The 25,642-nt window shown below is 37.2% G+C and overlaps 2 protein-coding genes and 1 long non-coding RNA gene across 3 annotated transcripts in view; all 3 read left to right on the top strand.

Moving 5' to 3' along the window:
- The first annotated feature begins 4,443 nt into the window (after positions 1 to 4,443).
- On the top strand, positions 4,444 to 8,134 carry LOC149689129 (uncharacterized). Its single transcript, XM_089869569.1, has 8 exons — positions 4,444 to 4,667; positions 4,769 to 4,860; positions 4,917 to 4,953; positions 5,092 to 5,271; positions 5,330 to 5,423; positions 5,502 to 5,695; positions 6,917 to 7,179; positions 7,262 to 8,134. Exons 1-8 carry the CDS (start codon positions 4,593 to 4,595, stop codon positions 7,512 to 7,514), a joined length of 1,188 nt encoding a protein of 395 aa, XP_089725695.1. The 5' UTR covers positions 4,444 to 4,592; the 3' UTR covers positions 7,515 to 8,134.
- A 12,554-nt stretch (positions 8,135 to 20,688) lies between these two features.
- Positions 20,689 to 21,373, top strand: LOC149689128 (uncharacterized). Its single transcript, XR_016383616.1, has 3 exons — positions 20,689 to 20,780; positions 20,979 to 21,121; positions 21,188 to 21,373. It is a non-coding gene; the product is annotated as an uncharacterized LOC149689128 (long non-coding RNA).
- Positions 21,374 to 21,790: 417 nt separating this feature from the next.
- Positions 21,791 to 25,642, top strand: part of LOC149689125 (uncharacterized) — a 41,883-nt gene continuing 38,031 nt past the window's right edge. The window contains exon 1 of the mRNA XM_089869575.1: positions 21,791 to 22,238. The gene's annotated coding sequence lies outside the window, so the exon portion shown is untranslated. The remainder of the gene's footprint in view (positions 22,239 to 25,642) is intronic.

The raw sequence follows: 25,642 nt of genomic DNA, 5'->3' as shown, positions 1-25,642 counted from the left end.
AAAGGAAATTGTTAAACGCTTAAGCCTTTGCTAAAGACCTTGGCAATATTTCGCCAATTTGAACTATGTATTTCCGGTTTTTCTCATTGGCTGGTGGACCTGTGTTTAGAAAGTAAATTCGTCTCGGCTCGGAGAGGTTTATTTTGGTTTCCCATCTTGTCTAGTACGTTTCCGTCTGATAATATCTGTGTTTCTTTGATTACAGTTCTAATCGTTTCGCTTTGCTGTCCTGATGTTGTTCTTTGTCTTACTTAAGATAAGAGAAATTATTAATTTATATTTCAGTTTATTTATTCTGTACGTTTCCACAGGATAGTTTCAACGTTTCATTATTTCAATTAGTTGTTTCTTTGACTGCCATTCTATTCGTTTTGCTTTCTGTTTTGGATTCATGTTCTTTTTCATTTATTTATTTATTTTTTGCTTTGTTATAATTAGATAAAAAATAACGTTAATTTCACGCGTATGAGGTTGCGGGTATCAGCTAGGCCTAGAACATATATTTGGACAGTTGGACACAATTTGCCGCTTTCATGTAGTAAGTATAAAATAATTTATGTTTTATTGTGATGTTAAGTAATTACGTTAATCTATGTTAATGTTGTGGAATTAAATGCTAACAATAAAAGTAATGTTGTAAAAATTAATTGTAATTACAATACTGGCAATATTTTAAGGAGTCAAGGAAAATTGTTTGACAAAAAATAAAAATGCACTTTGTCGAATCGCTCATTGTCAATTATTTTTGATAAATTAAGTTAAACAGCTAATAAAAACGCATTGATGTGATCATAATTGTTGGTTTTAATCATTTTGGAAGATGCTCAGAAAATATTTGTTAAGATAATTTTATAAAATTAAGTAGAAGAAACATAACTTCTAATTGAAATTCGTTAATAACAATGTATTTCCTAATAAACATTAGCAAACTTGTAATTGTTCGAAACTTTCTTAGTTAGGCAGAGACAATAGTCATTACCATTTTTGCAAAAATTTGAAAATTTAGATCGGTGTACGACTTTAACAACAAGCTCTTTTTGACCAAAACTCGTTTAGATAAACGTGACTCAACAAAGAGCCATGAAAAATATTACAGTTAATAGCTGCGTGTTCAAACACAAAAGTCAATTTTCTTAACATTTGTTGTAATACAGGGTGTTTCTGAAAAGTCCATCACAAATTAAGGGGCGTGTTTATGGGACCAAACTGAGCGGAAAGTACCAAAGAACATGGGGTGTACAACATTTTGTTACGGAGATATGGCCTTCCAAACATTCGCCCCTAAAACAAGGAAATATCCAAAAATGAGGAGTAACACTTAAGACCGACTAACCAGCTTGTTTAAAATTACTAGACAATTTCAATAGCCTTTAATCGAACAATTGATTTCTACCTTTACTAATCAGAAGCGTATAAATGAGTAGAAGTATGCCTACGGTGGTAATGTAAAATTAAACGTGTGGTGTAGTATTGTGGGTGACAATTTAATTGGGCCATATTTCCTAGAGCCCAGGTTAAACGGTGTGGCTTACTTGTAGTTCTTACGGGACGATTTACCAGAACTACTCGAAGACGTACCCTTAGGTTTAATAAACAGAATGTGGTTCATGCACGATGGTGCACCACCACATTTCAGCATCGCGGTCCGAAAACTTGTCAATAACATTTTCTTTGTGCATTAATCATGGCGTTTTATCTATGACACATGAAATACTTACTGAACGAAACAAATTAAAGTTTGTTCTTTTGTTTGGGACCACCTTTGTGGGCCATTAACGCCGAAACGTGGCTCTGCATTGTAATTGTTCTCTGGGCGAGTTTACTCTGTTGGAAACAAACAACACGCCCCTTAATTGGAGATGGGTTTTTCAAATACATTCGAGATGTCCTTTTAGGTTTTCTCAAGGTCATACCTAACGTACAAGAGTGTTGTCCGTGATGATGAAGATTTGCGTAGCTTTTTACGGTTTGAGATAACAGGAACAAGCCAGGGATCTTCCAACATGTCCAAGTATCATTCGAAAGACTGCCTCGTTTTTGTAATGCCGCCCGTGGACATTTGGACTAATTCCTGAAAATATCGTTGTTTACGCTGTGCTAATAAAAGTCCCTTCAATCAGAACCATTTTACTTGGTGCTGGGAAGATCTTGAAACATCATGTCACTTGGGATTAATTTTACATTACCACCGTAGGCATACTTCTACTCATTTATACGCTTCTGATTAGTAAAGGTAGAAATCAATTGTTCGATTAAAGGCTATTGAAATTGTCTAGTAATTTTAAACAAGCTGGTTAGTCGGTCTTAAGTGTTACTCCTCATTTTTGGATATTTCCTTGTTTTAGGAGCGAATGTTTGGAAGGCCATATCTCCGTAACAAAATGTTGTACACCCCATGTTCTTTGGTACTTTCCGCTCAGTTTGGTCCCATAAACACGCCCCTTAATTTGTGATGGACTTTTCAGAAACACCCTGTATAACTCAGAAAATATACAGCGAAAAAGCGTGTTCACTATTAATGACTTGTAAATATGAATGCATTCTTTTTATAATGCTATCTATATTCACGTGGTTTCATGTGTTTTTGATAAAGACTATTTTAATGCTTAGGCGATTGAACACTGCATTTCAATACGCCAAAGCATTCTTTATAGAAGGCTTTCCAAAGGTAAAAGGAAGGAATACAGTTGCTGCAGTAATGAACAAAAAAAATCTTAAAATCGACATTTTATTATTTTTTAACCAAATAATCCATTAATTAATCGAAATCTCAAGATAAAACTGAACTTTCAACGTCTATAGATTTTTAACTTCGTCTTTAGTTCGAGAGATTGAAAACGAGGGTAGCAAAGTTACTTTATCATGGGGTTTACCTATCAGTTTGATTGATGGCTGCATGGTGCGTGCTAGCAAAAGTAAATAGATATCAAAAAGTTAATAGCTTTAAGTCAATCATACCTTCCCGCCTGCATGCTATGTAAAATGAGTATCGAGTATCACGTGGCTTGTTTGTAACCAATAGGATGTTCGCATGACGTCATAGAAGCGACAAGAGATATTGGAAAGCAGTACAAATTACTGAGCATCATGGGAGTAAATTTAGGGCAATATCATTGGTAGCCGCGCTTACGTGATGGAAAATTGCGCCGTAGTCTTGCGGGTAATTGCTGAATTATGGTAAATTATATTAAAATACTAAAGTCTAAAACTGTAATTAGTTTCATAATGCCGCGTAAAAAACGATTTTAGTTTCGTCTTCGGTATCGACCCAGTGCAATTTTTATCTGAAACCTACGAATAATACCGCATACTCTTCCATCATGTTGCAAACAAAAGTTTTCAAACGTCCTTGGCTCTCCCAACATTGTAGTATTGTTTTACGTTCATCTTTTTGTTTCACGAATTCGTCATAATCATATTACTTATCCATTTTTCATTTTACTATTTTATCACATTCATAGGCAATCACATGTAGTCTTCACAGATTTTGTACTAGGCCTAGGCTATACTGTTACAGTCTCACAGCAGACAGCTGATTGAAATTACCTTTAGAACGCATGCGCGTCGATTAAACCTTCAACAACCCGCACTACTTTGTCTGAGCGGCGCGACACTTGATACGTTAGGTACATGTCAAGTGGTTCGCTAGGTGCTACGCCATTTGTGCGCTGCCGCGGAAAAGGAGCGGGAATCTCAACTTTCATAACGCGCCCATGCCGGGGAGATATTAACTTCTTGTTTATAATCTATTTACTTCTGGTGCTAGCGAATTACTGATTTGTGACATTAGCAGGCTGGATCCGTGTAAATGATGGAAAATTTAAATTGGATGGAGGTAATCTTTTTTAACTATTATTTTAAGGTTGAAAGATTTATAGGGGTAACAAAAAGTGTATTCAAATTCTAGGTGCCTAAATAATATTTTATATAACTACTTTCGATCCGAAAATATGGAAAATAGTACTTTGAAATGTTGGCGCAATTTCGTTTGGTAAACACAGCGAGGTTTAAAACGAAGTAAATAAGTGTCATATTGTGCAAAATATTTGACTTCGAGTCACGCGGATCGAACTCGTTTTCCACAAAACTTTGACCATTTTGCTTCTAAAATTCGCGTACATACAAGCTAAATATTTTGTCTTAAAACATCGAACAACTTTCGGGTCGCAAAAATATTTTTTAAAAAATCGACAAAATAACGGTAGTCTATATTTTAACCATAATTTACAGTAAAATCAGGTTAATTACACGACATTTACGAAGGGTAACCTGTAAATTACCGATTTAGAAATAATTAAAAAATAAAGTACGAATTATTGCCAAATACTTGTTAGGTCCTTGAAGTTTCACAACAATAAAATTTTAATTTTATCTGTAAGGATAAGTCTAACCAATAGAAATATAAGAATTGATTTTAAAATAAGTGCTGCTACTTCATGGAGAATAGTTTTTTTTTTTTTAAGTTTGTACGGCTGAGGAAGAACCACGGTTCGAAAGCTCCCGAAAATAATTTTAAATTTCTAGTTTTAAATAAACTATTCTCCATGAAGTAGCAGCACTTATTTTAAAATCAATTCTTATAAAGTTTTACCATGGAACGGAATTTTAACATTTATAATAGAAATATGTTATTTTCAAACGTAACTCTGAGAATGGCCCTGGATTACGTAAGTTGAGAAAAATATTCTCTGAAAACTTTGATCCTATTAGTTACAATTTCTAAAATGACTTTTGCAATCCAAGTTTAAAATGGCTTTAATGTTTTCAGAAATACATCATGTCAAATACGGGCGAGTTCAATTTTAAATCTATTTCAAAACACACTGCCGTTGTTACGGAATTTCTAACCAATTTCAAAACGTAAATACAAGCACTAATTAAATAAGATGCCTGATATTAATTTCGACTAATTTTAGAAATAAACTTCAATTAATTCCCGAAGCTAAAAATCGTGTAAGTAAAATTCTAATATTATAGTAAGGTTCTTTTTAAGTGTTTGTAAGTAGAGATTATATGTTTATAGTTTGAGAAATATTTACAATAAACTATGTTTTTGAATATTTATTAATCTTCCGCGTTTACTATATTTAGAATGCAGACCTAAGATACCAAATGGTTGATTTTTGGTACAAATTTCCAATGATCTCCGAATATAATAAAGATTATCAACTTGGACCGCCCATTGACTTTACTTACTATTCGTTTCTGGTCAAACACGTTCGACCGGAATACATTAACGTCAATAGAATTTTTCGAATTGTCACTTGCGGAGTGTGTATTTGTAATAAATACAATGTTTCATTAAATTAAAGCCGAATTTAACATCTAGGCTTGGTTTATACTGTTTGTCGGCACATTACTTATCAATTTGAAACTTGTAAAACTTCCACAGTTGAAAACAACACTTGGAAAAAAGAAAATAGGCAAGAAATTGCATTTTACTTCTAATTCTTTTGAAGAATAAAATTATATGACTCTAACATATTCTTCACAACACAAAGGTGATTTCACACTAAAACACCTGGGTTTTCTTGGCATCGCAGTCATGTTTCTCGTGTCTATAATCAAAGCTAATGTGTTATCGTACCATGTTTACCAATCATCTCCACAAATCTACACTCTAGACGATTTAATGAAGGAGCAGAACTTGAACGTCCTCGTCAAACAAGAATCTTTCATTTTCCGCTACTTCAAAGTATGTCATTAAATTATTTTGATAGAAATAAAGGGTGTAGGGTGAGTCAAAAACAGTGTTGTTTGAATTAAATCAGGCGATTTAAAAAAAAAATCATTTGATTAAAATCAAGTATTTATTTTTATTTAATAAAAAAAACATTTTCTAAGATTCCACGAAATAGTTTAAGAAACTTAACTAGAAAAGACCTAAAATTAAAAACAATCATGGTTTTGGCATATTTAAGTTTAAGTTTTTTCCAGAACTCCAGTTTGTCTTGCCACTCGTGGTCAATTTTAACTGGAGTAAGATTCGAAATAGGCTGGGAAATGAAATATTGGTCAAGCTAGTCTTTTTGTACAAGTATTTGAATAGTCACAATAAGAATAACTTTGTAGAAAAAATCCAATAGCTGCTTAAATGACATGATTATTATTCTTTTTGTTAATTTTGACTCAATAGTTTTCATGTTGGTAATTTACTAACTAGTTGTTTAATAAAAATCAAATACATCAATAAAAATAAAAAAAATCCTATTTAAATAAAAAAAATAGATTTTTTTGAAAAAATAAAAAAATCAACCATCCTGGTCAAAAATGTTCTTGATACATAATTATTTATTATCTTTTAATCATTCCCCATTCCTCACGCTCTCTTTAATGTTATTAAAGGGTATGAGAAGCTTCGTTTGAAAAACCTCTGATTTATATAGCAAAAGATAGAATTAATTACTGTGAATTCAAAAATATCAAGCTTTTATTTCTCCGATTTCTAGTTTTTTGGCAATATGCATTTGAAAATGCTTCATATAAAATTATTTAAAATCCACTTTTTAAGAAAGGCTACAACGTTTTCTTGTTTTTGATGTCACACACACGAGATGGTGCCACTCTCTCCGCTATCAAAGCATGGACAGAGCTCGAGACGCGTATAGCTCGCGCTCGTGCGTATAGGTTTCCCGCGCTTTTTTCCTCAACGTCATAGTGATGTCATAAACCAACCGAACAAGCTGACAAGACAAAATGATTTATATATCGAAACTGAGTTTTAGTTTTTGGTTCAATTATATTAAAAACTTTATATTTTGAAAGTAGAGACTTGAAAGTGTAATATAATACCACTTTCGTGCTAAAATATGATATGAAATTGTAAATTCCCATACCCTTTAATGAGATGAACAGTACACAAAAATTTTACTCTCGGTCACCATTTTTCGCTTTAATAAGTTTTATAAATTTTTAGAAACACTACAAGACTTTTTTCGACAACAACCTGTCACCGAATGCAACTAAGAAACAGAAATATATAAGGCTGAACAATGGTGTAAGCTTCAAAGCGAGGAAAAATACCGCTTTCGTAACCTGGTTTTACACAATGCGGCGTCACTGCAACCACTACGACCACCTTGACGGAGTGAACCCAGGAGAAAGTTTTATGGTCAGACCCTACTCCTATCTCATTCCGAATAACGCCTCCTTGGAAGGCAGAGAAATTTTCGTTCAAAGGTATCAAAAGAAGACTCTTATGGTTTAGTAAGACGCATTTTAATTGATTATAAAGAAATGACCTGTAAATAATTATTGACAGACTGCAAGCTTATCTGGAAACCGGTCATGATCGCCGTACCGAAGACCTGCGGTTCGAGAAAATTTGCGTTGTGAATGACAGCAAAAAACACGGAACCATCAAGAAATTGACTTCCGACTTGAAGAGTCTGGCTCCGGCTTTCGCAGTTCTAATTGTCTCGTACATTTTGAGCGTGATAGGGATCTTGTCCAAACGTGGCGTTAGTGACATGAAACAAACCATCTGGGTCAAAAATCCCCACACGCACAAATAGAGACTCGGATAGAAAATAAATCCGTTACAGGCATTCTTAAATATCTTCTGATGAGAAGTAAATTAAAATTGAAATTAATTTACTTTTTAATAAAACCTATTTCTGATTTGACATTATTTACTTTACGAGAAATACCTATTTATCTACAGTAGGCTTGTAAGTCGGGAAATTTTCCGCGGAAAGTTTCCGGAAAATTTTCCGCGTTTTATTTTTCCGGATTTACAACCCTAATCTACAGTATCAACTATAGCGAAACTAGTTTTCTAGGGAAGTTGACTTTAAGAACTAGATGCTAACTAACAAAGTCTTTTTTCTAAAACCCGCTAGATAAACTAATAAAACTTCATAATGTACACCGTAAATATCGTAACCATACTTTTTACTACATTGTACACCTACTATGTCGTTTGATGATTCTGCCATTAGGTATAAGGTAGCAAGGAAATTTTATTATAATTCTGGAAACCGTATTTGTGAATACCACCAATTAAAAATAGGAATTTTTGCCCTAGTATAAAATAATTGTGGAGATCTTAAACCTGCCTTTAAATAAATAAATGTTAATGTTGTGATCTTGAATCTGCCTTTAAATAAATAAATGTTAATGTTGTGATCTTGAATTGTAATAATAACAGTGATCTGGGAGCACGGCAGTGCTCCCAGCCAAGTCGAGCACTGACATCCTTTTCTCGAAGCAACTCGTGGCACTTTTAAGCGCACTGTAACTTCGTGATGGGTACAGGTAAAAGTCTGAAATTTTGCTTGCCGCGAGGACTGTCAATCCTAGCTATAGTTTCCAAATTTCAAGTTCCTACCCTATATACTTTTCGAAATATCGCAGGTGAAATTTACCTTATTTTGTCACTCACTCACTCACTCACTCACTCACCGATAATCAAAATTCTAAGGTACTTCTAGGGGAGATAGAAACTTAAAATTCGGGATTTAGTTTTCATTTATTTTATAAATCACAGAAAAATTAAAACATCCCGAAATTTTTATAAAATTGTTCTTTAGTTCATTATTTTAAAACTAGATGGCGCTGCCGCCTCTTCAACAGAGATAGTGTGTGTTCTTGATGAAAGGACGTAATGGTCCAAAGTTAACCGAAAGTTAAATATATATTAAAGCTAATAGGAGTAGTAGTTTAAAAGAAATGTGTCGTAACTGATGCTACATACTTACAATAGGATATCGAGTACAATCGTTATTGCATATTCTCTGCGGTCAAAGGGGTAATTCAGCGTAAATATGGACAAAAGTTAGCGATTATATTGGCAAACGAAGTACCACGAGAGGGTCTTGTTTTAATATAACTACCAAAAAGAAGTGAGATCCTATGAAAAACATTAACATGTACAAAAATGGGCCAAGCCTCGCACGTGCTCTCTCCGCCGTAAAACGTTCTGAGATCCCATGTAGAGCCAAGTCTGCCTTTTGTTCTCATTCAATCCCCAATTGAACAATTATGTTATAAATTAAGTCCTTTTCCTAATTAATAACCAATATTCTTTGACTCTATCATTATTATACATCTTTGTTCGTATCAAAAATATCGTGACTTGGCAAGTGCAGGTAATTACCTTATTAACGTGTACATAAGGTTATGCATAACTCGCCTTATAAACTTGCACATATCCCCTCGACCATAAACGATTTAGTGAATATCCCTTCGATTATTTTAAAATCGGCAACGATTTAGTGAATATCCCCTCGACTTCCTTTTAATATTACTTACTTGCGATTGCCAAGTCACGATATTTTTGATACGAACAAAGATGTATAATAATGATAGAGTCAAAGAATATTGGTTATTAATTAGGAAAAGGACTTAATTTATAACATAATTGTTCAATTGGGGATTGAATGAGAACAAAAGGCAGACTTGGCTCTACATGGGATCTCAGGACGTTTTACGGCGGAGAGAGCACGTGCGAGGCTTGGCCCATTTTTGTACATGTTAATGTTTTTCATAGGATGTTGTTATCTTGTAATAATAACAGGAATGTTGTGGTCTTACATTGTAATTATAACAGCCCATAAGTTTATAAGATATGTTCCATAAGTATGACATTTCCTATACTTCGTAATGCTAGAGACTTACTGAGAGCTAGTTCGAGAACGACGCGAGAATTGACTACACTCGGTTTTGCAGTCCATCTTCCTATTTAGTCTGTCCTTAGCCTTTGACAGCGCCTCACTAGGCGTCGCTTTACGAGAATCTATGACGTTTCGCCTACGTCACTTCATGACAAGCTCTCATTAACCAGTAACACACTTATGGAACATATCTTATAAACTTATGAACAGCCTTATAACCGTAATGTTGTGATCTTGAATTGTAATAATAACAGGAATGTTGTGGTCTTACATTGTAATTATAACAGCCTTATAACCGCAATGTTGTGATCTTGAATTGTAATAATAACAGGAATGTTGTGGTCTTACATTGTAATTATAACAGCCTTATAACCGTAATGTTGTGATCTTGAATTGTAATTATAACAGGAATGTTGTGGTCTTACATTGTAATTATAACAGCCTTATAACCGTAATGTTGTGATCTTGTATTGTAATAATAACAGGAATGTTGTGATCTTGAAATGTAATAATAATAGCAATGTTGTGATCTTGAATTGTAATTATAACAGTGATGTTGTTATCTTGAATTGTAATAATAACAGTGATGTTGTTATCTTGAATTGTAATAATAACAGTGATGTTGTTATCTTGAATTGTAATAATAACAGTGATGTTGTTATCTTGAATTGTATAATAATAACAGCAAAGTTGTGATCTTAAATTGTAATTATAACAGCCTTTTAACCGTAATGTTGTGGTCTTGAATTGTAATAATAACAGGAATGTTGTGGTCTTACATTGTAATTATAACAGCCCATAAGTTTATAAGATATGTTCCATAAGTATGACATTTCCTATACTTCGTAATGCTAGAGACTTACTGAGAGCTAGTGTGAGAACGACGCGAGAATTGACTACACTCGGTTTTGCAGTCCATCTTCCTATTTAGTCTGTCCTTAGCCTTTGACAGCGCCTCACTAGGCGTCGCTTTACGAAAATCTATGACGTTTCGCCTACGTCACTTCATGACAAGCTCTCATTAACCAGTAACACACTTATGGAACAAATCTTATAAACTTATGAACAGCCTTATAACCGTAATGTTGTGATTTTGAATTGTAATAATAACAGGAATGTTGTGGTCTTACATTGTAATTATAACATCCTTATAACCGTAATGTTGTGGTCTTACATTGTAATTATAACATCCTTATAACCGTAATGTTGTGATCTTGTATTGTAATAATAACAGGAATGTTGTGATCTTGTATTGTAATAATAACAGGAATGTTGTGATCTTGAAATGTAATAATAATAGCAATGTTGTGATCTTGAATTGTAATTATAACAGTAATGTTGTAATCTTGAATTGTAATAATAACAGTAATGTTGTGATCTTGAATTTTAATTATATCAGCAATGTTGTGATCTTCAATTGTAATAATAACAATAATGTTGCAAAAAATAGTCATAACAATTATGGTAGAATTAGAAATTCAAGAAAAAGAGAAACAAGATTGTCCAGGTTTCACTGTTTCATGTGTTAAAGGGCTGATAAATACACATTGATGTGAACATTTTTATTGAGGTAAATTATTTTGAAATTGGCTCGAAAAAATAGAGCAAGGTATCAAGATATATCATGAGTCACTGGTTAACGAGAGCTTGTCACGAAGTGACGTAGGTGAAACGTCATAGATTCTCATAAAGCGACGCCTGGAGAGGTTCTGTCAAAGCCTTAATACATGCAAAATAGGGAGATGGACTGCAAAACCGGGTGCAGTCAATTCTCGCTTGTCGTTCTCGAACTAGCTCTTAGTAAGATAGATTTATAAGTATGAACATAGTAATACATTGAAATTCATACTGTTCTTGTGCATTTCATCGGGCAGAGTGATAAGTAGGTGAATCTCTTCGTACTAATGGGAGTTTTTTGTAAATGGAAATATTTTTAAGGGAATTTTAGAGGTAATTTTCAAAAGTTCGCAACTCTGATACGAAGGAAACGCAATGTATTTTCTATTTGGAAAACATTACAAGCCGTGGTTATTAGGATTAAAACATCTTTATTCTTACTTTCTTAGAAAATTATTATCTTAGAAAAATATACTTGAAACTAACAATAGACCTAAATTGGTACGTTCTACTATATTAAGCTGCTAATTTTTTCGAAATGAATCGAATATCGGTTGTCAAGTCAAGTAGTTTTCCAAGAAAGACAAATCTAGTACTTTTAAAAATTCAGTATATGTTCTTCTTACATAAGTGGTGCTAGGTCTTTTTTAGCTAGAACATCTTCAAGGCTGTCGACGGTGTGCCATTCCGTAGGTAGATTCGATTGAATATTGCTCAGAATTATATATAAATAACGGAGACTAAGCATATGTGATTAATCAAAAATGTCTTGATTAGAATCAAGACCTAAAAAGTATCGATAAGACTGAGGTTATCACTTGTCTGAAGGATCAGATATTAATTTTTCTTTTTAATTGAAACATAAATGCATGCTTAAGAAAAAACAACGTTCCATTACCGTTTTCCGTTGAAATAAATTATTTTACTGGTAATCAATTTCAAAAATTTACTTATCTCGGCTTTTCGACCACAATTCCATTCCCCGAAAACATTTTATCATTACATTAATTACTTTTGGGAGAGTACGTGTATGGTTTTGCGTTTTAAAAGGTTCCAAAAGACGTTACATCCTCATTCGTGACCGGCACTCTTCGCAGTGGAACATTTTAATTATTCTAAAACCAATGGCGCCAAATTCAATAGGGACAGTAACATTTTTACTTTTTTTAATCGCGGTTCTGCAAAATGATGTAATATCGAGTGTACTTTAGTGAACCGTCGTATTGTTCTTTCTCATAGTTCAGGGCATGATCAGTGTTACTGCCCAATTTCTCTCTCTAGTTTCTAACAATTGTTAGAGACTATTTGATATGGCACGGCACAACGTTATATACATTTGTAAATTCTAAGTAGCACAAAAGGAAAAAGAATCAATTTTTTTATATTTTGGTTTGAAATAAATAAACTCATCATAGTAGTTATAACGAACAGAAAGTCAAGAGAATGGCACCGGTAATGAGCAGCAAAAAGAGAGGAAAGTTTGCTTCAAGGTAGCAGAGGGACATGGTAGTGAAAATAGTAATCTAGAATTTTGTTCGTTCAAACCTTAATATATCATGAAAAATTCAAGTGAGGAGGCGGCACTACCTAGAAAGATCTATTTTGGCAGATAACAGCGAAAAAATTATGTTCTACACACACTGGGACTATGGGAGAGTTTCTGGGCCGCAGGTCGCACATGATGAAATTTCAACTACAGTTTACATCAATTCTCCCTGGTCGTACTAGTAGGAGGTTAAGCTATAGTTTTCTCAGGTACTGTTAGTCTCGAAAGGGTTATATAGTCCTTGTAACTTTTAAAAGGTTGTTGTCATGGCTAAACAGACCGCTATTACAGCTTTTCATTGTTTTATAGGTTTTTTTGACACGTTATCTCCCAAAAGTAATTAATGTAATGATAAAATGTTTTCGGGGAATGGAATTGTGGTCGAAAAGCCGAGATAAGTAAATTTTTGAAATTGATTACCAGTAAAATAATTTATTTCAACGGAAAACGGTAATGGAACGTTGTTTTTTCTTAAGCATGCATTTATGTTTCAATTAAAAAGAAAAATTAATATCTGATCCTTCAGACAAGTGATAACCTCAGTCTTATCGATACTTTTTAGGTCTTGATTCTAATCAAGACATTTTTGATTAATATCTGCTCCTTCAGTCTTCATTTTAATTAAGAATGTTAAGAAACTGTTTTACATTTTCAAAATCTGCACTAAGCAGAAACATATATGAAGGGGACCATAACTTTAGCTCAATCAGACATTTATTTATAATGATACTTCAAAAAAAACGTAAATCAATAAAAGTTTGTATTCTTATTGTAATTAACATAATACAATTTTTACCAATCATTTATTGAAACGCGAGGCGCCCCCCTAAAAATTCCAGAAATAGGACCAAATTGACAATTTTACAAAATTTTTAAAAATGCTGATTTATGTCCGTTTAACATTTAGCTCAAAATTGTCATAAGCCCAATATGAAATTCGGATATCCTTAAAACTTCATAAAGACGATCCGAGATTGTCAATTTCAAACTTTTTTGCAGCATAAACTAACGTCTGTTTAATATTAAGCTTAAAACCTTAAACAAAATATAGTCAGGGCTACCCTAAAAGTTCACAGAGATGATCCAAGATTGTTAATACGCCTAAAAAGTTCCATCTTCAAAATATGTAGCCGGGGAAAAGAGAGCGTGATCGAGTGGGCTATGCTAGTGGTTGGAACTTCGCGGGGGTTGGGACAGGGATAAGTGAGTTGAGATGGATTGGAAATGATGATGGGCGACCTCGCGCACGCCCCTACCCTTCGGTAGGCGATTGCTAAGTGCTGCCACGGAGCGCCATTTTATTTGTATGAGAACTAGCTTCTATTTTGAAGATAGAGGGAGCGCCCTTTACAATTTCGTCCAGTACGACCCTACCTAACCGCTGAGAGCGCTGAGAGGACTTTGTTGCCGTAGGTGGGGGTACACAGGCAACGCTATAGGTATGGGGGTTACTACTCCATTCCTCTCTCCTTCAAGGTTGGGACTCCAGGCATAGCCAACTCCATCACGCACTCGACAACGCAAAGCAACTCGCGCCAGCGTGGGAAATAAGGCGGTGACACATGGCAAATGGCCTGTTTAAAAATTGCCTGGTCCAGATCAAAAATTAAATCGGAGGGGGGGGGGGTCAGTGGTCCACGAGACTACTAAGCAAGTTCAAGGGTAATCAGACTCCACACATTATAATTCTAATATTTTAATTATCCATTTCTTTAGTTTAGCAGACGACGTGCTCTGGTCAATGGTCACGGACCAGTTATTTATTCCAAGTTAGGAAAGTCGCTGGCCTAATGTCCAGTTTAAAAAATGCTAATTTGGTCACGGACCAGAAAACTCACGTAAACGCGACGCGAATGACGAAAACTACGTATTTTCCGACTGAGGAGAGGCGAAATAGCCCGGCCTCCTTTTACGTCCCCCTTGTATTTTGAAAGTGGGACTGGGACTATGGCGCACGAATACTTAGGCATCTTATACCTTCTCCCTAGTAAACAAGATATCCCTTCTTTTATAAAACTTTATATAACTAAAACCATGAGTTTATAACATATGTTCCATAACAAGCTTCATAAAACTTTTGGAAAACAAATTTCCCTGAAATTTCCAAGCTTTTCCCCATATACGTCCCTGAGTTTTCCAGGTTTTTCCCGTATATGGAGTATCCTATGGAGCAAATGTTAACGAAAAAGGGAATTGACAAATAGGACTATTACATAATCAAAGGATATCCCCGTATCTCTAATATAACCAGAGTTACGAGCTTCCAAAATTTAGTGTAATAATAATCCTATGGAGGAGGCAAAGTAACTACAAGCACCCGGGGCAAGTACCTACAAGCACCCGGGGCAAGTACCTACAAGCACCCGGGGCAAGTACCTAAAAGCACCCGGGGTAAGCACCCGGGACAGGTACCTGCAAGCACCCGGGGTAAGCACCCAGGAGCACCCGGGGCAAGTACCTAAAAGCACCCGGGGTAAGCACCCGGGACAGGTACCTGCAAGCACCCGGGGTAAGCACCCAGGAGCACCCGGGGCAAGTACCTAAAAGCACCCGGGGTAAGCACCCGGGACAGGTACCTGCAAGCAGACGGGGTAAGCACCCAGGAGCACCCGGGGCAAGTACCTGCAAGCACCCGGGGTAAGCACCCAGGAGCACCCGGGGCAAGTACCTGCAAGCACCCAGAGGCATTCGTGGCAAGTACCCACAAGTACCTACAAGCACCCACAAGTACCTACAAGCACCCGGGGCAAGCACCCAGGAGCACCCGGGGCAAGTACCTGCAAGCACCCGGGGCAAGCACCCAGGAGCACCCGGGGCAAGTACCTGCAAGCACCCGGGGCAAGCACCCAGAGGCATCCGTGGCAAGTACCCAGAGGCATCCGTGGCAAGTACCGACAAGTACCCGGGGCAAGGGCCCAAAAGTACCCGGGGCAAGGGCCCACAAGTACCTTCAAGCACCCACAAGTACCCGGGGCAAGTACCCACAAGTACCCGGGGCAAGTACCAACAAGTACCTACAAGTACCTACAAGTACCCACAAGTACCTACAAGTACCCACAAGTACCTACAAGTACCCACAGGTACCTTCAAGTACCCACAAGTACCTACAAGTACCCACAAGTACCTACAAGTACCCACAAGTACCTAAAAGTACCCACAAGTACCTAAAAGTACCCACAAGTACCTAAAAGTACCCACAAGTACCTAAAAGTACCCACAAGCACCTAAAAGTACCCACAAGCACCTACAAGCACACACAAGTACCCACAAGTACCTACAAGTACCCACAAGTACCCACAAGTACCTACAAGTACCCACAAGTACCTTCAAGTACCCACAAGTACCTACAAGCACCCATAAGTACCTACAAGCACCCAAAAGCACCTACAAGTATCCACAAGCACCTACAAGCACCCACAAGTACCCACAAGAACCCACAAGTACCTAAAAGCACCCGGGGTAAGCACCCAGGAGCACCCGGGGCAAGTACATGCAAGCACCCGGGGCAAGCACCCAGAGGCATCCGTGGCAAGTACCGACAAGTACCCGGGGCAAGGGCCCACAAGTACCCGGGGCAAGGGCCCACAAGTACCTTCAGGCACCCACAAGTACCAAGGGCAAGTACCCACAAGTACCTTCAAGTACCCACAAGTACCTACAAGCACCCACAAGTACCTACAAGCACCCACAAGTACCTACAAGCACCCACAAGTACCTACAAGCACCCACAAGTACCTACAAGCACCCAAAAGTACCCACAAGTACCCACAAGCACCCACAAGTACCTACAAGCACCCACAAGTACCCACAAGCACCCACAAGTACCCACAAGCACCCACAAGTACCCACAAGCACCTACAAGCACCCACAAGTACCCACAAGCACCCACAAGTACCCACAAGCACCCACAAGTACCTACAAGCACCCACAAGTACCCACAAGAACACACAAGTACCTACAAGCACCCACAAGTACCCACAAGAACACACAAGTACCTACAAGCACCCACAAGAACCCACAAGTACCCGGGGCAAGGGCCCACAAGTACCTTCAAGCACCCACAAGTACCCGGGGCAAGTACCCACAAGTACCCGGGGCAAGTACCAACAAGTACCTACAAGTACCCACAAGTACCTATAAATACCCACAAGTACCTACAAGTACCCAAAAGTACCTACAAGTACCCACAAGTACCTACAAGCACCCACAAGTTTCTACAAGCACCCACAAGTACCCACAAGCACCCACAAGTACCCACAAGCACCCACAAGTACCTACAAGCACCCACAAGTACCCACAAGCACCCACAAGTACCAACAAGCACCCACAAGTACCCACAAGCACCCACAAGTACCCACAAGCACCTACAAGTATCCACAAGCACCTGCAGGTATCCACAAGCACCTACAAGTATCCACAAGCACCTACAAGCACCCACAAGTACCCACAAGCACCCACAAGTACCTACAAGCACCCACAAGTACCCACAAGAACACACAAGTACCTACAAGCACCCACAAGAACCCACAAGTACCCACAAGTACCTAAAAGTACCCACAAGTACCTACAAGTACCCACAAGTACCTACAAGCACCCACAAGCACCCACAAGCACTCACAAGTACCCACAAGAACCCACAAGCACCCACAAGTACCCACAAGCACCCACAAGTACCCACAAGCACCCACAAGTACCAACAAGCACCCACAAGTACCCACAAGCACCTACAAGTACCCACAAGCACCTACAAGTATCCACAAGCACCTACAAGTATCCACAAGCACCTAAAGCACCCACAAGTACCCACAAGCACCCACAAGTACCTACAAGTACCTACAAGCACCCACAAGTACCCACAAGTACCCACAAGAACACACAAGTACCTACAAGCACCCACAAGAACCCACAAGTACCTACAAGTACCCACAAGTACCTAAAAGTACCCACAAGTACCTAAAAGTACCCACAAGTACCTAAAAGTACCCTAAAGCACCTACAAGCACCCACAAGTACCCACAAGTACCTACAAGTACCCACAAGTACCTACAAGCACCCACAAGTACCTGCAAGCACCCACAAGTACCTGCAAGCACCCACAAGTACCTGCAAGCACCCACAAGTACCTGCAAGTACCCATAAGCACCTACAAGCACCCACAAGTACCTGCAAGTACCCATAAGCACCTACAAGCACCCACAAGTACCTACAAGCACCCACAAGTACCTACAAGCACCCACAACCACCTACAAGCACCCACAACCACCTACAAGCACCCACAAGTACCTACAAGCACCCACAAGTACCCACAAGTACCCACAAGAACCCACATGTACCCACAAGAACCCACAAGTACCTACAAGCACCCACAAGCACCTACAAGCACCCACAAGTACCTACAAGCACCCACAAGTACCTACAAGCACCCACAAGTACCTACAAGCACCCACAAGTACCTACAAGCACCCACAAGTACCTACAAGCACCCACAAGTACCCACAAGAACACACAAGAACCCACAAGAACCCACAAGAACCCACAAGAACCCACAAGAACCCACAAGAACCCACAAGAACCCACAAGTACCTACATGTACCCACAAGTACCCACAAGCACCCACAAGTACCCACAAGTACCTACAAGCACCCACAAGCACCTACAAGTATCCACAAGCACCTACAAGTACCCACAGGTACCTTCAAGTACCCACAAGTACCTACAAGCACCCACAAGTACCCACAAGTACCTTCAAGCACCCACAAGTACCTTCAAGCACCCACAAGTACCTTCAAGCACCCACAAGTACCTACAAGCACCCACAAGTACCTACAAGCACCCACAAGTACCTACAAGCACCCACAAGTACCCACAAGCACCCACAAGAACCCACAAGAACCCACAAGTACCCACAAGCACCTAAAAGTACCCACAAGCACCTAAAAGCACCCACAAGCACTTACAAGCACCCACAAGTACCCACAAGTACCTACAAGTACCCACAAGTACCTAAAAGCACCCACAAGTACCTACAAGCACCCACAAGTACCTACAAGCACCCACAAGTACCTACAAGCACCCACAAGTACCCACAAGAACCCACAAGAACCCACAAGCACCCTCAAGAACACACAAGAACACACAAGAACCCACAAGTACCTACAAGCACCCTCAAGAACCCACAAGAAGCCACAAGTACCTACAAGTACCCACAAGTACCCACAAGAACCCACAAGTACCCACAAGAACCCGGGCAAAGCACCTACAAGAGCTCAAACGCCATGTTTTTCTTGCTTAATATCCCTCTAACGGCGTGAATCACAACAAAAACGCCGTATGTCCAACATAAAAAATTTGGGCTAAAATGCGTGTCTCTAACAGTGGTAAAACGCCGTAATTCCAATACCCAAAACAACGTAAGTCAAACTATGTGTTAATAATGATAAAAATCAATACTTAAACTTAATTTATCTTAATGAAACTAAGAAAAGGCACATCTATGGACTGTTATCTTTCTTTTAAGATGGTTCCCAAACGTAACGAATGAATAGTTTTCATTATACACGATCGCAATTAAGGTCATTTTTCAAAAAAATCCCATGTTATCTCTATGGAACAATATAGTATCTTTCACCAAATGTCTTAATAATTTTATGGATTCTAAAACCACCCTTAACAACTTTTTTCATTATAGAATTAACTATTAGTTGGATCTCTTTGAAATTTTAACCACAGAAGTAGGGCCCAAATTTTAGTTCACTGGCAAAATTTCAAAGCGGCAAACTCAATACGAAAAAAGTTACAGCCAATCAAAGAACCTTCCTTTAGCATTAGAGGGAGTATCAAGTCTTATCTAAGAGAGCGACCGCTCTCCTAGAATAGATGAATTTGGTCAAGTTTCGTTTCATTTGCAATGAACAACGTGATTCATTAAACTTGTTACTACATGGTAAAGTATTGAAGAGAAGAAAGGGAGACGTATTGAAGAGTAAACTAATATCCTACCCCACGGTGTTAAATTGGTTCCTTCTTGTCATATGGGTTACACTTTGTATACTGAATTAGTATTTTGTGCCCTTGCACCAACACATAAAGTACTATTTTCTAAATTAGCCTTTCACTCGCGAACTCACTGGCGTAGTCAGTGAGATTTTTACTAGAGGGCAGTTTTAGTGAAAGAAAAAAAAATCGGTATTATAATAAGCGTAGATGTATGTTATAGAGACACAGCGTTTGCGTACCATTCGAAAGTACCGGGTTCTGTAACCGGCGCCGGCTCGAATATGACAAGTAATCGATAATTCTGCTTGCTTTAAAACATGTGAAAAAAATATTTACTTGAGAATTCAACAATTACAAGCTTAATAATGAAAGGATTAGTTTCACGTTGCAGCCACCAATAATTCACTCATACACATGAATGATTTCTTGCTGCGAAATCCTATCCTACCCATAAACGACTCCGGCCTTCGCCTAGCCAAACCTAGAGTTCGTTAGAAAAGTCACCTTCTGGGGATCCATGGACCCAAGCTTTATGAATGAACATGAATAGACCTCTTCGACGTAAAAAAGGGGTTTAGCAACCCTCAGTATCGGGTCGTACAAGGGGTTGATACAATACCGTCTCTGCGCACTCTCGTGATACAAAATTACTAAAGCGCAGGCGCCAAAGAGCGAGATGGAAGGCAAAGTTTTACCCCCGTGTCTTTCCCTTTTAGTTACATCGAAATGGTCTATTCAGGATGGAATTGGTGTATATTCATGGACCTGAAGATAATTCTTAGAGAAAATAACTCATGAATCTGGTTCTAACATCCCTTCTCACCATCTACACCGAGATCTACACGGTAGGTATAGTTTCTTTTTCGTTTCCAACGGTCTCTAAAATTTCAAAGCACATTTCTTATGTTCTCGTAGATCGAATAGTGCTTCCTCACTCACCTGAAAGAAGTGTGAAAAATACTAATTCTGTAAATATTGACTAGACTTTTAGTCCATCAATATCATAGGTATAGTCAAATGCTGTATATTTTAAACCCATCTCATAAGGAGCAAAATTTACTTGTAGCTAAACACAATTAAATATCCTGCAATTAAGCCCTTCTAAAAAAGCTTAACTAAAATATTCTTCTAGCCAGGATAGGTGGCTTAGCTCTACTTTCTAAACTTTTTAAGCCTAAATACCATTATATTTTTCATGTAAATAGATACGAACGTTTAAAATATAAAACCGTTATCTGTGAATTATAAAAGAAGTAAACAAAGTGTCATGTGGCGCCAGGAAACGGATTTTTAGGGAGTATCGGAATTCAGTTCAGTGAATTAAGGGATGACACTTGTCGACACGAAGGTAGCTAAAATAACTCCAGTTAATTTTCAAATTTTTTAGCCTAAAAGTTTTCGATAATTTTTGAAGAAAGCGACACCCAATGGCCATCGTCTTTATTGTGCTTCTTCAGAATGTGTTGCGTAAACAAAAGTGAAAGTGATGGAAAACCTATATTGAAGACAGTAATGAACATCGTCGTGCTGGAAACTTGAGATTTAAATAAATTGTTAATGTATATGTAACGAATCCAGGAATAAATTTTATTAGTAAAACAGCAACTTCGTATAACGCAAAACTCAAATCTCATTTAATTGAGCTTTTGGAGAGATGTAAAGTAATTTTAAATTCCTGATACAACTTGTTTCGTTTTCATTAAAACCCTTGCCGTTGACGATTGTTCTGTATTGATTGATACTACGAGAGTATTCCAGAATATTGACCATTCTTTTTAATGATATTTTAGTTGATCGATTAATTTTCTGAAACGTTGAAGATGCAACTTATTTTTCATCGCAAATTATGTTAAAATTAAAAGTCATATAATATTAGATTGGAACTGGTTCAAACTTTCGAGTAAATTGGTATGTCTAACCATTAGTTTAGAAACTAAAGATGTCTCTGATAAATCTGAAGTCTCTCCATTGCGGTATAAAATAACAGATCAATAGTGAGCTCTCGTTCGTGTTAGAATCCCACAGTCCCTGACTAGTAAAGTAACCAATCGAAAACGTGGAGGGGGAATTCGCGAAGTTAAGGATAGTCTTCCCCTTTTAAGCGGACGACGCGATCGAGACTCCTCGGCTCGCGCCATCGATTTCGCGCCTGGTGGGGAAAGGCAGAAAGGTAAAAGTAGGGGGTAAAAGTGCGGGAATTGTCCGGAGATCCTGGATCAGCCACTAGAACTTGGGACACTCTGGTCGACAGGACTATGACGTTACTGCGCTAGAAATAAAATCTTAAAACATTACGCGTCGAAAATTGAGTTCTTGACACTTTGAACCCCGAGCTCATCTTTTACCTATACCCTTACGTCCACGTTACTGACTTTTTTGGAATAACGTCGCGAAAAACACAATTTTATGGATATATTTCATCGTGTAACGGGGTGTTGAAGATAGAAACTCATATGATTTAACAGGTATGTAAGCCTTTATAATTTTGAAATATCTATTTATTTGACAAAATTCGGAAATATTGTGGTTTTTCATGGTTATGGAATTCCTCGAGTTTAGCTAGAATAAGATTTTCAAGCTAAATTTCGCCGTTTCTTGCTGGTACGAAAATTATTTCGGAGTAAGGTTCACAATTTCGGCATTTGCATTCATTTTCTATATAATTTTAATTTCTGTTATAAAAGTGAGGTACTTCGTATAATACAGTTAAAACCCCTTTCACCTGGACTAGTTAGTATTTCGCTTTCATCTAAGCGAAAATAATCTTAGCAACTACATCAATTACAGTTGACCATTTTGTCTTCTCCAACTTCTTTGTAAAATTAGGCTTTGGTTCCCCCTTACTAACATAATTCTTTTCTATTAACTTTAGTTGAAAAGATTAAATAATTACGGGGCATTTTAGGTTTAATGTGGTAGGTTTCAATTTTCTCTGACTGATTGAACATTATTACCTATTCGACCTTAAATTTACATAGCCTCACTATCAAGGAACTCGCGCCTTTAGTCCTGTCTCAAAATTTTCCAATGGCTCTATTACAAATAATTCAATCTGATAGTCCGAACACGAAAACTGCCATCAATTCCGAAGTCGAATTATATGTGGAAATAATTAAACCTTCAATCTGCCCTGGCTAAGCAACTTAAGAATTAGTATGGAGATCAAAATGGCATCTTCCCTTAGTATAAATATCTTGGTGGGATTAGTTCCTCAATATAGATTACCAATATTCTATGTTGAAAATATTGAATATGAAACCCCTTCGCAAAACTTTACCGGAAATAGACCCTTAAATAAAATAAACAAGCTGGATACCTTATATCGCCGAGTCGGGATTTTTTCAAATAGAGTACCAACGCCATCTAGTGGCGAAAGGTTTCGTTGAATAAATTATAAAAACTTTACTAAGCCTTTGCCAAAATCTAAAACTGTGTAATTTCAATGACAAGCTTTGGAAATCTCCTTACCTTTCTACGATTTGAGACTTAATTGCGAAAAACAACAAGGTAATTACGTTGTGAGCTTGTGGTAAAGCGAAATCTGCTCTAAAACAGTTCCTAAATCACTTTCACCTGAAACTTCAGTTCCCAATTTCCGCCATTTAATTTTTAAAGTACACTTCCTTACCACTACTGCGCAAAATCGGCCCATAGCCGTCTAAACCAATCAGATTAATATACTGATTACCCAGAATTCTCTGTCAATCCTCAAAAGACGGTTGGAAAATTTGAACGATTTTATTTAAGGGTCTATTGTTATCTGTAAGTATCCTGGTACTTCGGTTCACAAATAAACGTCTACCTTTGAAATTTGACTGGAGTAATAGTAGTAAGGTTGCATCATTACTTTTGGATCTTTCACGCCAGTGAAGTGGGACACGTCTCACAAATGTCGTGAGCTGGTAACGTAATTCTTTGTACTGGTTTCTGATCAAAATTAATATTTGGTCAGGATATTTATGGAACAGTGTTCGATTTATGTTTCGAAGTACACATAAGTCAAATACGATCCTACTCAACTTCGTCATGAGTTAATCACGGAAGCTAAGGCTTTACTAGTGAGGGTCACTCCAGATAGCTAAGGGTTTCCCAGATTAACATATTATCATGCAATTCTGAATCATAATAAAATGGAAATCAATATAAATACCGATCTAGATATTTTCTGAGATCATAGAACTTCTCTGAGAAAGTAATCCATGTATTTTACGTTTCAACATTTCGTATGGAAACTCCTTAAAATTAGTCATTCCACGATACTACTAACTATACTTAATTGTATCGTAATCCGGTTTTAGAATAATTGAAGCAAGATTTGAGCCGCCTCGAATTCGGGATATCTTAATAGAGCAATGGGATAAGAGACTCGCTATAGTCTGAATATTAGATCTCGTCTTATATAAGTTATCCATTTGGCCGGGTTAGGTCTGCTATTTACAAAAGACGGAATAGGAAAGGAAGTTTTAGCTTTCGAGGGCACGGAAATTTTGATCGAAAATATCCCTCGTTCTTGTTGAGACAGGGAGGAAGAGCTAGCTGCTTCGTTCGACTCGGATTCGCTGAGAGGAAATTAGTTTCTAAAATACTTCCGACGTTGCACGACAAGGATTTTTTTTTTTTTTGGAAACTCCAACGCAACGAGGTTGGTTTCATTTTATAACGTCACACAAGAGGGTGAGACTCGGGGTGAATCCGTAGAAATAAAATGGGCATGCAAAAATATGTGGAATATTTATAAAAATAGAATAGGTCATAAGGTTGAAAAAAAGACGTGGCTAAAAAAGCGTATTTTTCCGCAACCAATTTCAAAATTACAAGAAACGACTTGGGACTTGTTTCTTTAAAAAAATTAGTATTTGGTTTTTTTTGTTTTTTTTTTCATTATTATACTGTAGATCTGATAAAGTCCTATAAACTTTATTTCCGGTTTTTTCCGCGTTATATATATGGAATACAGACTATACACTCATGTCCAAGTCCCTTTGAGACTTCTTTACTATGAGATTTAACATTACATTACGTAATAATCAGTTTAATTTTGCCTTTTCGCGAAGTGCGCTTGTAGTTTATATTTTAAAATTCAGTCGAAACTTAATATTGAGAAGTGTGGTAAGTTGAAGTCAAACCAAACCCACCTATTTCAAAATTTTTAATTTTAAAGGAAACGAAGTAAAATTAAAAATGTTCGTGTTTTTTAGAAACGTTTTTTAACTCTTCATAATGAGAAAATGGAATTAAATTCCCCTCATTCATTCAGATTTCCATAAAATTAACAGCCCTAAATTTCTTACTGTAAATAAAAATTTCGACCCAATATTTTATTGGATTTCCCATAAATTTTCTTAGTAATTCTTGGTATGAACATTTTTATTTGACATTTTGTATCTTTATTGCGGTGGAGTGTAGAGCTGAGAATTTTAGAGTTTATCACCGTTGATAATTTGAAGAACTGTGCACAAGAATTGGAAGATGGTATCTAAGAGGATGAACTACTTCGTGAGCAACAATTCGGAGAACAACTTGTTGAAGTCAATTTGTTGAAAGTGGTTGGGTTCACAATACGATAGCGTGATAGGCATTTGAGTTTACGACACGACTGAGTGAGAGATAATGCGTTAAAAGCGATTGGGTTCCAGACACTTAGGCGAAAAAACATTTTAAAATATTTCGAATTAAATACGAACAGTTTGGTGAATTTAAAACTGTGTAAAGCAAGACTCCTCGTGAAAGAAAACTGGAATGCGAAAAAAAAAAATACAATTTCAAGTACTTTTTTTAGAACCAGCCTCAAATGAAAACCTTCCCTTTCAAATAATTGAAAGCGTAGAAAGAGAAACTTATCGCTTGAAATGCGTGTATGTATTTGCAC

This window comes from Phalangium opilio, unplaced genomic scaffold (assembly GCF_054372755.1).
Source record: "Phalangium opilio isolate 3A_F unplaced genomic scaffold, DU_Popi_V2 ptg000031l_1, whole genome shotgun sequence".
NCBI lineage: Eukaryota > Metazoa > Arthropoda > Arachnida > Opiliones > Phalangiidae > Phalangium > Phalangium opilio.
This window is presented reverse-complemented; position numbering and strand designations above follow the sequence as displayed.